The following is a 14,188-nucleotide window of genomic DNA, read 5'->3' on the forward strand; positions in this document are numbered from 1 at the left end:
CATGTATACACACAAACAGCTGGACCTTTGTTCCCTTCGTTTTCAGACCTATTAACTATTTTACTTCAAACAACTAGGTCCTGATGAAACTATTTTTTCATAATTGTTGGGTTTTTATGTTGTTTTCATTAATTATAAACATAAACTATTAATCAATAATAAAATTAATAATATTAACATAAAATTAAAAAACCCCTGCCATTTGGCTACGCGTATAACAAAAAGAGAAGCACCATAGAAGCAGCTTTTCAATCTCCCTCTATCACTCTTATATATACACATAACCTAACTTTATACACTCATTCCCATCTTATCGATCTCTTTCTTTATTTCTTTTTCATTAAAGATCAATATATGGATTCCATTCAATCTTTCAAGGGCTACGGGAAGGTCGATCCTGTAGAAGAACAAGCATTTCGCCGGAAAACCCGTAAGCGTCTCATCATCCTCATCGTCTCTGTAGTCCTGCTCATTGCTGTCATCATCGGAGCTGTTGCCGGCACCGTCATTCACAACCGCAACGACAATGGTAAAGATGAAAATGCTTCTTCTTCTCAGCTCTCCTCCGCCCAATCCATCAAGGCCGTTTGTAGCCAGACTCTGTATCCTGAATCTTGTTACTCTAGCATCTCGGAGCTCGATAAATCCAACACCACCGATCCCGAAGATCTACTCAAGCTCTCTTTACAGGTCGTTTTCAACTCTCTGTCTGGTTTGTCTTCCTTGCCGGAAAGTTTGATGAACGCAACCTCCGATGATACAGCGAAAGAGGCGTTGAAGGTGTGTAAGGTTGTGTTAGATGATGCCCTTGATTATCTCAGTGATTCTATCTCCTCCATGGACGTGAAATCCGGTGATAAATTGCTCAGCCTTAACAAAATCGACGACCTGAAAACGTGGCTGAGCACAACTCTCACTAACCAAGATACATGTTTGGATGCTCTGGAAGAAATGAATTCGACATTTCTTGTAGATGTCAAATCTAAGATGCAGAACTCCACCGAGTACGCCAGCAACAGTTTAGCTATTGTCTCTAAGATCTCGGGGATATTAGGGAAATTCAAGATTCCGATCCACAGGAAACTGCTGGCAGAGAGAGAATCTGAATTTCCGGAATGGGTGAGCCCTGTTGTCCGGAGGTTACTTCAAACGGGACGGCCGACTCCGAATGTAACGGTGGCGCTAGACGGGACCGGAGATGCTAAAACCATTAAAGAGGCCATGGGAAAGGTACCAAAGAAGAGCAAGACGATGTTCGTAATATACATCAAGGAAGGTGTGTATATGGAGAATGTCGTTTTGGATAAATCGTTCTGGAACGTCATGATCTACGGCGACGGCAAGGATAAGTCCATCGTTTCCGCCAGCCTGAACTTCGTCGACGGCACCCCAACTTTTTCCACGGCCACTTTCGGTAATTTTCTTAATTTTTTACTTCTCACGGAACAATAATTCATAAATTAATTAGCCAAGTATATATCAAAACACTCAAACAAAGACATCAAAATCAAGAAAAGACAATATCGTTTTCTAAGTTGTGAATTTATTAGATTTGATAATGAAAGCTACCCACCCACATGGGTTGTCGATGTTGTATTAGATGTCATGTGCCTACAACATCTGCAACTCAATCCATGTGCAAGTTCGTGACTTAAATAGTTTATAACCATCTAAATCATCCTTCGTGTCCTCAATCCGACGGCTTTAAGCATAAAGTTTTTGGATTTGATAAATATTGAAAACTAACATTATGTCAATGACTATCAGCTGTCGCCGGAAAAGGGTTTGTGGCAATAGACATGGGATTCAAGAACACAGCTGGAGCAGCGAAGCATCAAGCAGTGGCATTGAGGTCTGGTTCAGATTTCTCAGTGTTCTACAGATGCTCATTCGATGCGTTTCAAGACACTCTTTATTCCCATTCCAATCGTCAGTTCTATCGTGAGTGTGATGTCACCGGAACCATCGACTTCATCTTCGGAAACGCGGCGGTTGTCTACCAGAACTGCAAGATTATGCCACGCCAACCTTTACCAAACCAATTCGTCACAATCACAGCTCAGGGAAAGAAAGACCCTAATCAAAACACGGGAATTTCCATCCAAAAATGTGATATATCGGCGTTTGACAAGCTCACGGCGGCGACATACCTTGGAAGGCCATGGAAGGACTACTCAACCACCGTAATTATGCAATCCACCATTGGAAGCTTTCTGAACCCGGTTGGCTGGATTTCATGGGTCCAAGGTGTTGACCCACCTGCATCCATATTCTACGGCGAGTATCTCAACACTGGTCCCGGCGCTGGCACTGCCCAACGGGTCAATTGGACGGGATATAAGCCCAGTTTAACGAGCAGTGACGCCTCCAGATTCACAGTGGCTTCGTTCATCGAAGGTTCGATGTGGTTGCCACAAACAAATGTGGCGTTTGACTCAACATAATGATCATGAAAAATGAGGATCAATCACATAGACACGTTACACATACTCGTTCGTCTTGTTAATGGGTGTTTCCCGGTTTATTTTATTTTTTTACTACGATAGTTTGTAATACATCATCTTCTAACACGGTTACCATGTTTGTAATATTGTTTTTGTTGTTATACCTGCAATTATATGAGATGATTTTACTGAGATTAACCAAAAATCTATTAGTACAATTCACAACAACAAGAGTTCCTTCCTTTTGATTATCTTACCCAATCTGCAACCCAGATCACAATCATATAGCTAACATATGGATTCCAGACAGTTAGAAATTGGGGGACATTAAGGGTGTGTACGTAATTATCTTCAATTTCATGGATTGTTCAATTTTCTTACACAAAAGTTTGACCATATGATTTGTGCGGGTCTTGTAATAGGATAATCCAAACAACGACACTTCAAGCACAGACTGAGCACAAATATTTGAACTAGATTGGCTCATAAAGATATAAACAACTTTATTTTGGTTCAAATTTATAATATATCAAAAATCTAATAATTAACAAAGAACAAAATATAAAAAAGTAGCAAAAAAATTCTAACAACCAATTGCAAACTAAGTTAATCTAAAAAAAAATTAACCATTTTCATGTAGGGAAAAAGGACATACTTAGATAACTGTTTAATGGACTAGGAAATTGGCTAATGGGCTATAAAATTGGCATATAGGATAACTTTTTAATGGACTGAGAGATTGGCTAATAGGCTATGAAATTGTACCAACGAGCCCTAATAAGGCCCACTTATATAAAAATATTTTTATTTTATTTAGTAAGTTTTTTTCTCAATCTAAGTTTTTGTTTTGAAAATGTTCTTTGAAGATATTTATCATAATTTCTTTTTTCAAAATACTGTTTTTTTCTTCGACAAAAGTCATGATTTTCGTTAGTTAAATATAATTTCCTAGGTCAAACTTACAAAATTAATAATTTCGTAGGTTAAAGCTGCGAAATTATCGTTCATATGTATTATCATTGCATTTTTGCGGATCAACCTTTAGAAAACACATGTAATACCTGCAAAAAAAAAAAATTAAGTTTGGCATTTTGCATGTTAAACCTATGATAAAAATTAAAATGACGATGTTTAGGAATTTTGCATGTTCTATGGTAATTTCATTAAGATGAGATGTACAATTAGTAGTGGCTATTTTGGCAAACCTTGTTTATGCTTAAATTTAGGAAATCATGAGGATCGGAAAGTTCTCTTAATTGTATAAGTAATAGACTTAGATTATGTTTGGCGTATCACAATTAACTTATTTTTCAAGCCTTTTTAATTTGTCATGTTTAGCTAACCAAAAAACAACTTAAAATACTACCTTTTTAAAAAGCTATTTTGTAACATACATAGAATTTATGAAAATATTAAACTTTTAAACAGACCCAAAAACCATCATTGTTTACAAATTGTTTTCAAAATTAGTTCAATATCAGAGTAATCACAAAATCATAAAACAAAAAATGAGGAGGTGCACGAATCACAGCTTCGCCTTCCCGCGATCCTTTGAGGCATTTGAAACATAATCCAAAACTGTAAGCCTAAAGCTTAGTGAGTTCCCCCAAAATACCAATACATAACAAATAACACAAATATAATAACAACATGCAATGGGTCCACATCTAATAGACTATATTACCTCTGAGCCCACAACATAAGTCTAACTTGCTCCTGGGCCCACAACTTATGTTGGCTTGCTCCCCGGCCTGATCAGTCCTCAAACTGAATACCATTAAGCCCTCGGTACGAGTCTGGTATTCCCTTCCTGGCCCTCAGCTTGTATCTGGAATGCTAATGATCCCTCGGTATGAGTTTGGTATGCCCTTCCTGGCCCTCAGCTCATATATGGCTTGCTCCAGGGTTTGTTGGCTATAGCACGAAGCAGTACAGACTTAACCCAACTCACACAATATGTCGACATATAACAAATAATAGCATATTCAAATAAACAAATAGTATCACAGGTAGTCCTACATATCTACCAGACTAGCATAACAAGACTAGCATCCATATCAATTCCATACTCATCATATCAACAATATCAGGTTATCAAACCAAAGGGTCGGCCTTGGTGCCTTCGACTCGAAAGTATAGTGAGGAAAACTCACCTCACAAGCTGCACAGAACTGAAAAGGCCTGACTCCGAATCTCAACTCACAACTCAAATGCCTACACCCACCGTGTGACCAATTCCATCAAAACCCAATAATACCCTGAAAAGTCAAACATGGTCAAGCTTGGTCAAAATCCATAAACCCAATGAGTTAACCCAGTCGGGTCAACCCAACTGAGTCCACCCAATCGAGTTCACTTGTAAACGGCTGAACCATGCGAGTACGCGGGGAGTACTCCGGAGGTACGCGCAATGTACAGAAGCTTCACATTAACTGAAAAACGGGAATGTTGACTAAGCATGCATGGCTTACTCCCTTCTACGTGGGGTGTACCCTCTCAGAGTCCAAATCCTCAATAAGTGCTTAATGACTTAAGCACTTAAGCCCAAACTTCAGATCCATGGTCTAAATGCACCTTAGAGTCATAATGTCTCCAAATTTATGACTTTGGACGTCCAAAATATCCTTAATACATGGTCGTAATCCATTAAGACCTTCCATTAGAAGCATGATGCCAAAATAGCTAAAGGGACCTCATTTTTATAGCTTAGAACCCCTCATAAGATCTAAAAGGACAACCCAAAACGTCCAACACCAAACATGCACAACAATGTGACTTTTTGGGACAAAAGAACATCATAAAGCTACCAAGATGAGATCTAAGCAAACGAAACATAAAGGTAGCAACTTTTACCTTCTGGAGCTCCCCAAGAAGATGATGATCCAAGATCCACAAGCTTTCTTTCCCTTCTTGACTCCTTGATGCACTACCTTCTCCTTTAAGCACACAAATAACACACTTTAAGCTCAAAACACTCTCTTATAAGGTTAGGGTTTGCTAAGATTGACTCAAGGGCTTGGAGGCTGAAAGGGTGAGGCTAAATGATCCATAAAGGTGTTTAAATACTCCTCAAACCCTAAAACTTAGGGTTTAAGATGAACACTAGTACGTCCAAAGTACATAAGTGTATGCCTAGCTTACAACTTTTGTTCCCAAATTTACCATTTTGCTACTAAGGATTCTTAGGGCTACATCTTTATAAACCAAGGAGCAAAATGACATACTTTAAAACCAAAGGAAGGATTTTAGAATACCTGAAAACTCGGGATGTTACAACTCTCCCCCAATTGAACTAGACTTCATGCCCGAAGGTTGCTGAAGCAAACAAATCTGGGTAGTGCTCTCACATCTCAGCCTCCGGCTCCCAAGTCCACTCGGAGCCCTTCCGATGCTGCCATCATACCTTTACCAAAGGTACTTCTTTGCTTCACAAAAACATTACAATCCTCTCCAGAATAGCTACTGGTCTCTCAACATAGTTCATGCGCTCATCAACCATAATATCATCCAATGAAACAACTGCATCCTCATCCAATACGCACTTTCGCAACTATGAAACATGGAAAGTGCTATGGATATGATTGAGCTCCTCAGAAAGATCCAATCTGTAAGAGACCTTGCCAATCCTGGAAATAATTTGTAATGGCTCAATATATCGAAACCCAATTTCCCCCTCTTCCTGAGGCGAATCACACCTTTCCAAGGTGATACCTTCAATAGCACCATGTCACCGACCTGAAACTCCAACTCGGATCAGCGCCGGTCAGTATAACTCTTCTACCAACTATGAGTAGTCTGCAATCTATGCCTGATCTATTAAATCATCTCCATAGTGTGAAGGGCCACCTTGGTTTGTCCCATAACCCTATGACCGACCTCGCCACAACAAACCAGGGTACGATATCTCTGCCCATACAATAGCTCAAAAGGCGGAGCACCAATACTAGAGTGAAAACTGTTATTACAGGAGAACTCTGCAAGAGGTACGTAGGAGTCCCATCTCCCACCAAAATCAATGACACAGGCCAGTAACATATCCTCAAGGGTCTGTATTGCCTGCTCACTCTGGTCGTCAGTTTGCGGATGATAAGTTGTGCTGAAGTGCAACTTCGTGCCCAGTTCCTCATGGAAATTCTGCCAAAAACAGGAGGTGAACCGAACATCACGGCCTGAAACAATGGAGGCTGGAACCCCATGGTGAGCAACGATCTCGTGAATATACACATCGACCAACTTCTCTGTTGCGTTTTGGTATAATACAACATCCTATGGTGCACATACAACCCTAAATACCTTGGATCTATGTTTTCACTAATTATACATGCAAATGGTTTCCAAGGCATTAAACCTATAACTAGCATGCATTTGACATAAACCATATAATATACTAGTTAGGGAAACATACCTTTTTTGTGGCTTGAAGTCTTGATGTATTTGGCCTTAAGAGCTTAGCACCAATAGTATGAAATGCCTCAAATGGAATCACAAAACACCTAGGACAAAGGTGGCTCTTGAGAGAGAATTCTGTAACGACCCAATTTTCACGTCCAAAAATTTCGTTTTTAAAACATTACTTTAGAAAACGTTAATAATTAAAAACATTGTTTGATCAAACCATATCACAACGTAAACCATGTCTAAAAGCCAAATCATACAACCAATCGAAATATCAGAGTATAAATCCCAGAGAAATCTAATAGATGCGGAAACCAGTATGTGTGCATGATGTGCCGCTACCGTGCCAGCTCCTTCCCCTTTGATGAAGAGGTACCTGAAACCAAAACTGTAAACTGTAAGCACAAAGCTTAGTAAGTTCCCCCATCGTACCACATACCATACAAACTCATAACATAAATACTACCAGGCTATTCTGGGGTGCCTGACTACCCGGTACGACCATTCTAGGGTGCCGACTACCCGTGCGGTCATTCTGGGGTGCCGTCCTACCCGTGTCAAGCCATTATGGGGCGCTGACCTACCCATGTCGAGCTATTCTGGGGTGTTGACTACCCTTCGGTCCTAACAACCGAATCTCGGGGACTATTTCACCCCCTACTACTACTATCACATGTAACATAACACAAACATAATATCAAACATATCTGGGGTGTCTGACTACCCTTCGGTCCTAACAACCGAACTCTACTACTATCAGATACAACATATCATGCTAGCATATAACATATCAGGTAGTAGCGAACCTAGATGATATCACAAAGACAATCATCTATCATACATCTCCTACTGGTGGGCCGGCATTGTGGCCTTAGACCCACCGCTACTGGAAGGCAACTCACCTCGGAGTAGCTACTGATCTGATTGGGAACTGACTGTCTACTGTTGCTGCTGCTGCTTCGGAAATCCTCAAGCTGTAATTCCCACAACATACTCAATCAAACACTGCTAACTGACCTTTGGGTAAAATGACCATTTTACCCCTGATCATGCCCTAAGTCAAAGTCAGAGTCAACTTTCAGTTAAACCCGACTCACCGAGTTGGCTCGCCAACTCGCCGAGTCCCTATCTAATCGACTGACCTGGATTCTGTTTCTACTCGTCGAGTTAGGCGTTGACTCGACGAGTTCTCCTTCCAAACTGATGTTCAAGTCCTTCATCCTACTCGCCGAGTTGTATGAACAACTCGGCGAGTTCATCTTCATCCGATGAACACTTATGCTGCGACTCGTCGAGTTGTATGAACAACTCGCCGAGTCTGATCATGATCTAAGGAGATTGCCTTGAACTCGCCGAGTTCCCTTATGGGTGAGTTTTGGCTTCCAACTCACCGAGTCCTCCCTGGACTCACTACACAACTCGGCACAACGAACAAGGGGACAACTCGGAGACTCGCGACTAGACTCGCCGAGTCAGCTGAGCGACTCACCGAGTCTGCTCCATGCAAGAGCCATATACGCGATTTTGCTCGAATCTAGTTCATGCCATTCATAGATATGGGTTCCTAGAGCATGAATAACATGTAAAGTTTCAAACTTTACGTGTAAATATTCGTCCATGAGGGTTTTAGGGTTCAAAATGCACCAAAAGAGTATATCTAAGGTCTTCATGCAACATGGGTCCAAAAAGGCAGTAGATCTGAGCTCCTGGAGCTCAACCATGCCTAGATCTAGAGGCCAATCAACTTATTACAAATTATAATGCACATACAAGCTTGGGGAAAGGCTCAAGAAAGACTTTAATGGAGTAACAAGCATAGAGACAGGGGAAAACGAGTTTTACCTCAAAGAAATCACTGAGAGAACACTATGATGCTTGGCTTCCTTCCCTTCCTCTTGATCTACTCCACTTCCTTCTCAAAATATTCAAGAACACACACTAAAATGCCTCAAACTCACAAGAACAAGAGCTAGAACGTATGGAGAGCTTATGAGGGTGAATGGGGCGGAGTTGGGGCGCAAATGGTCCTTTAAATAGGGTGCAAACCCTTGGAAATTAGGGTTTCATCAGACAGCGCGGACTCGCCGAGTCCATAAAATGGACTCGTCGAGTCGCCATCTTAACCGCGCCCCAAGTCTCGTCTCTACTCGGCGAGTCGGGCCTCCAACTCGTCGAGTCCACGACCAAAACACAAAATACTTAGACAAAACTCACGTACCAGGAACCAGGTGCTACAAATCTCCCCCACTTATTTTAGACTTCATCCTCGAAGTCTGCTGCTCGATCCTGAAACAGCTCGGGGTAATGCTCCATCATCTCTTCTACCGGCTCCCAAGTCCACTCCGAACCTTTGCGGTGCTGCCATTGCACCTTCCCTAGTTCCACCCTCTTGTTCCTTAAATCCTTCGACTTCCTGCCGAGGATTGCGACTGGGCGCTCAATGTAATTCAGGCTATCATCAACCTGAATATCCTCCAACGGCACTACTGCTGAATCATCCACTAAGCACTTCCGCAGCTGAGAAACACAGAAAGTATTGTGGATCTGGCTGAGCTCGACTGGCAGATCCAGCCTATACGCCACCTTGCCCACCCGGGCTACAACCCTAATCAATCCGATAAATCTCGGGCCCAACTTTCCCCGCTTCCTGAATTGAATGACGCCTTTCCAAGGCGACACCTTCAAGAGAACCATATCCCCGACTTGGAACTCCAAGTCGGATCGACGCTTATCGGCGTAACTTTTTTTCCGAATCTGAGCAGTTTGAAGCCTGCTCCAAACTTGTTGGATCCTCTCTGTCGTCTTGAGCACCACCTCGGTGCTCCCCATGACCCTCTGGCCAACTTCACCCCAGTATATCGGGGTCCTGCACCTCCGTCTGTACAACATCTCGAATGGGGGACGGTCAATACTTGCGTGGTAGCTGTTATTGTATGAGAACTCGGCCAAGGGAAGATAGGTATCCCAGCTACCACCGAAATCTAACACACATGCCCGCAACATATCCTCCAAAGTCTGGATGGTCCGCTCGCTCTGACCATCCGTCTGCGGGTGGAAGGCGGTGCTAAAATGCAAACGAGTGCCCAACTCGTCATGAAATCTCTTCCAAAACCTGGAAGTAAAACGCACATCCCTGTCCGAGATAACCGATATTGGCACTCCGTGTCGTGCCACGATCTCCCTGATATAGATGTCGGCCAATTTCTCGGCCAATATACTCTCCTGAATCGGGATAAACTGAGCACTCTTGGTCAATCGATCCATGATGACCCAAATCGAATCTACTCCACGCGCGATCCTGGGAAGCTTCGTGATAAAATCCATCGTGATATCTTCCCATTTCCACAACGGGATGTCCAACGGCTGCATCTTCCCATGTGGTCTCTGATGTTCGGCCTTGACCTTCCTGCAGGTCAAGCACCGCTCGACGTACCATGCCACATCCCGCTTCATGCAGGGCCACCAATAATCTAGACGAAGATCCCTATACATCTTCGTCGCCCCGGGATGAATAGAGAATTGGGACTTGTGCGCCTCCTCCATCAAGATCTGGCGCACGCCTCCGTGATACGACACCCACACCCTGCAATGTAGTGTCAATAGTCCTCGGCTATCATAATCGAAGGAGGAAACCTGACCCACCACACGCTCGCTCTTCCGATGTTCCACCTTGATAGCCTCCTGTTGAGCCTCCCGAATTCTCTCCAACAGGGGATTCACTACGGTCATCCTCAAGCAAACGTCCCTGATCGGTGCTGCCTTGCGGCTAAGCGCATCCGCCACCACATTGGCCTTTCCCGGGTGGTAGAGGATCTCGCAATTATAATCCTTCACCACGTCCAACCACCGATGTTGCCTCATGTTCAGATTTGTCTCATCCATGAGGTACCTCTAACTCTTATGGTCCGTGTAGATGGTACATCGAACCCCGTAGAGGTAATGCCGCCAAATCTTGAGGGAAAAAACCACCGCCCCCAATTCCAGATCATGCGTCGGGTAGTTCGCCTCGTGAGGCTTGAGCTGCTTCGAAGCGTAGGCAATGACATGCCCCCTCTGCATCAGTACAGCGCCCAACCCTGAAATGGACACGTCACAATAAACCACAAAATCCTCTACGCCCTTTGGCAGGGCTAAGATCGGTGCCTCGCACAATCACTGTCTCAGTGTCTCAAACGCAGCCTGATGCTCGGGTCCCCACCGAAAGACTACGACTTTCTTCGTCAGCCGCGTCAGGGGCACGACTATCTTGGAGAAATCCTGAATGAATATCCGATAGTAGCCTGCTAATCCCAGGAAACTCCGAAGCTCAGATGGAGACTTCGGAACCTCCCACCGCATCACAGCCTCAACCTTGGCCGGATCGACCAGAATCCCGTTCTGGTTGACAAGGTGTTCGAGAAATTGCACCTCGCGCAACCAGAACTCATACTTGGAGAACTTGGCATACAAGCTCTCCCTTCTCATGGTCTCCAAAACCTCTCTCAGATGCTCCTCATGCTCCTCCTGCATCTTGGAATAAACCAAGATGTCATCGATAAAGACTATCACAGACCGATCCAGCATCGGTCTGCATACGTGGTTCATGAGGTCCATGAATGCGGCAGGAGCATTGGTGAGCCCAAATGGCATCCCCACGAACTCATAGTGGCCATAGCGCGTCCGAAACGCGGTCTTCTGCGTATCCTCCTCCCTGACCCTCATCTGATGATAACCCGAACGCAAATCAATCTTGGAGAACCAAGATGCTCCCTGAAGCTGGTCAAAGAGATCATCAATCCTCGGGAGTGGGTAACGGTTCTTCACTGTTACCTTTGTTCAGCTCCCGGTAATCTATACACATCCGGTGCGACCTGTCCTTCTTCTTCACAAATAGAATCGGGGCTCCCCAGGGTGAACTGCTCGGTCTAATGAATCCCTTGTCTAGCAACTCCTGCAGCTGCGTAGACAACTCCTGCATCTCAGGAGGAGCCAACCAATATGGTGCCTTGGCTATCGGAGCCGCACTAGGAACGAGGTCAATCCTGAACTCCACCTGTCGCTCCGGAGGTATCCCATGAAGCTCCTCTGGGAAGACATCTGCGAAATCTCGCACCACCGGAACCTCGCTCACTGTCGCCTTACCCGCCTCCCAGGTAAGGGGTGTGTATGGGGCGGTTTGGATCGGTTATTGGTCAAAATCGAACAATAACCATTATGATTGGTTAATGCATTTTGGTAGCGATTGGGTATGGTTAATATTGGTTATGGTTAATGGTTTTTGTCGGTTAACGGTTTTGGTTAATGGTTAATATTGGTTAACCATAATGTTCAAAATAATATAAATGGCAAAAGTATAGTGACATAAAAAATGAAAAGAGAATACAAAAAGTCTTCGGCACCAATGTTTGTAAACTAGCTTATAGTAATAGAATAAAATGTGTACATTTGATACTCAGAGTTAGATAACACATAGTCACATTCAAAATAAAAAACATTCAATAAAAAGTATAAAAAAATTAAAAAAAAAATCACATTAATAACTTCGTATATTGATAATTGATATTAACACTAGTTGTGAGACCCGTATGTTATACGGGTTGGATAAAACAAAAAAAATATATTAAGGTTTAAACAAAAATTTATTTAAATTTGAAGTTTAAAATTTGAATTTAAAAGGAAACATATTAAATATTATATGAGTTGTAATATTGTAATTTATTGGTTATTTTCAATTAAGACAATTATTAATTAAGGTGTAAATATGATGTGTTAATTAAGAAAGATAAAAAAAATGAGAAAATGACAAATGGAATAAACATTTATTAAAAAATACCACAAAATGACAAGTGTCAAAACTCATGAGAGATTGACATGTGGCAAAAAACCTTCATTTATTAAGAAGGATTAAAATATAGTCAAACATTCATACATGTTCAATGCGATTAAATCAAAAAGTATAAAATAAAATAACTAAACATTTATATTATGTGTTATCTGGATTAAAAAAAAAAATCACTCATATACATTCAATGTGATTAAGTAAAAACAGTAAATAAAAAGCAATTTAAAAAAAAATACATTCTTAATATATCATAAAGTAAAGAAGAACTAAAAACTTAACTTACCTAGAAGTTTTGATTATAAATAAAAAAATCCTCCGAATAGAACTATAAAGTTAAAACAATCTTTGATTATGATTAACGGTGTAAGAAACCTCCGATTAGGATTATGAGTGTGAATATTAAACTAATTGTGAATAATGTTTACAAATTATAGAATTAGTAGATTAGGAAATTACAACATTAATCAATAATATAACTCAATGCATGATTGGAAAATTGTATGTGTCTGCATAATCTACATGATCATCATTTTATGGTTTGATTGCATATTCGTCTCCTGATAAGTGATGATTAATGAATTATATTTTGGAAATTTAATGGGTATTAAATAAGTTTGACTATATTATTTTATATATAATCCATAATTTTTATGCATTAAAATATAAAGTTAGCGATTCGGTTAATAATGGTTCGGTTAACCTATAAAACCATAACCGAACCGTTTGTTATCGGTTAACAAAAATTAGAAAACGAACCAATGGTTTTTAAAACGGTTCGATTATTATGGTTCGGTTATATCGGTTAATTTGGTTATGGTTCGGTTTTTCGATTATTATGCTCACCCCTACCGGGTATCCATCACGTACGCAACATAACCTGCGCATCCCTGCTGAAGGTATCGCCTAGCCCTCGCTGTTGAACATACTGAGGGTCCACATTGTGGCCTCTCGCCATGAATCACTAACTCTCCCCCACCTGGGGTCCGGACTCGCACTGGCTGTTGTGCGCAATCTATCACTGCCCCATTAGGGCTCAACCAATCCATGCCTATAATCACCTTGTTCCCACGCAACGGAATGGGAACCAAATCTACCAAGTAGCGCTCCTCGAACAAACGCAATACGCAATCCCGAAACACCATCGATGCTCGCACCGATTGATCATCAGCAATCTCAGGAAACTTCTTGCTAAGCGCAAGGGACACAAACGATCGGGATGCACCTGATTCGAACAACACCTGAACTGGGATACCATTCACATGGAACGATCCTAACACATATACATTTACCGAGCACATATCAATATCATAACATCATATAAATAAACGAGAGGGAAAGAATCATACCCGTCACCATATCGGGTGTTGCGCGTGCCTCCTCGGTGGTCAGCTGAAATGACCGGCTCCTTACCACTGGAGCCTCTGCCTTTCCCTGCCGGCCATCTGTGATCCGCAGGGTCGCTGGAGCTGGCGCTTTCACCGGCGCTGTAACTGTCAACTGGGGACAATTGGCCTTCTAGTGGCCATTC

The 14,188-nt window shown here is 42.1% G+C and overlaps 1 protein-coding gene across 1 annotated transcript; it reads left to right on the plus strand.

Annotated features, from left to right (window-relative positions):
• The first annotated feature begins 245 nt into the window (after positions 1–245).
• PME1 (pectin methylesterase 1) lies at positions 246–2,649 on the plus strand. Its single transcript, XM_078993573.1, has 2 exons — positions 246–1,414; positions 1,768–2,649. The coding sequence occupies exons 1-2, from the start codon at positions 355–357 to the stop codon at positions 2,442–2,444; spliced, it is 1,737 nt and encodes a 578-aa protein (XP_078849699.1). The 5' UTR covers positions 246–354; the 3' UTR covers positions 2,445–2,649.
• Positions 2,650–14,188: the final 11,539 nt, after the last annotated feature.

Source organism: Lactuca saligna, chromosome 5 (genome assembly GCF_052625555.1).
Source record: "Lactuca saligna cultivar CGN05327 chromosome 5, ASM5262555v1, whole genome shotgun sequence".
Taxonomy (NCBI): Eukaryota; Viridiplantae; Streptophyta; class Magnoliopsida; order Asterales; family Asteraceae; genus Lactuca; species Lactuca saligna.

Bases quoted from the DNA above. Each gene is read 5' to 3' on its own strand.
- PME1 (XM_078993573.1), top strand. From the start codon at position 355: ATGGATTCCATTCAATCTTTCAAGGGCTACGGGAAGGTCGATCCTGTA. The intron at 1,415-1,767 runs GTAATTTTCTTA...AATGACTATCAG, and splicing joins TTTTTCCACGGCCACTTTCG to CTGTCGCCGGAAAAGGGTTT.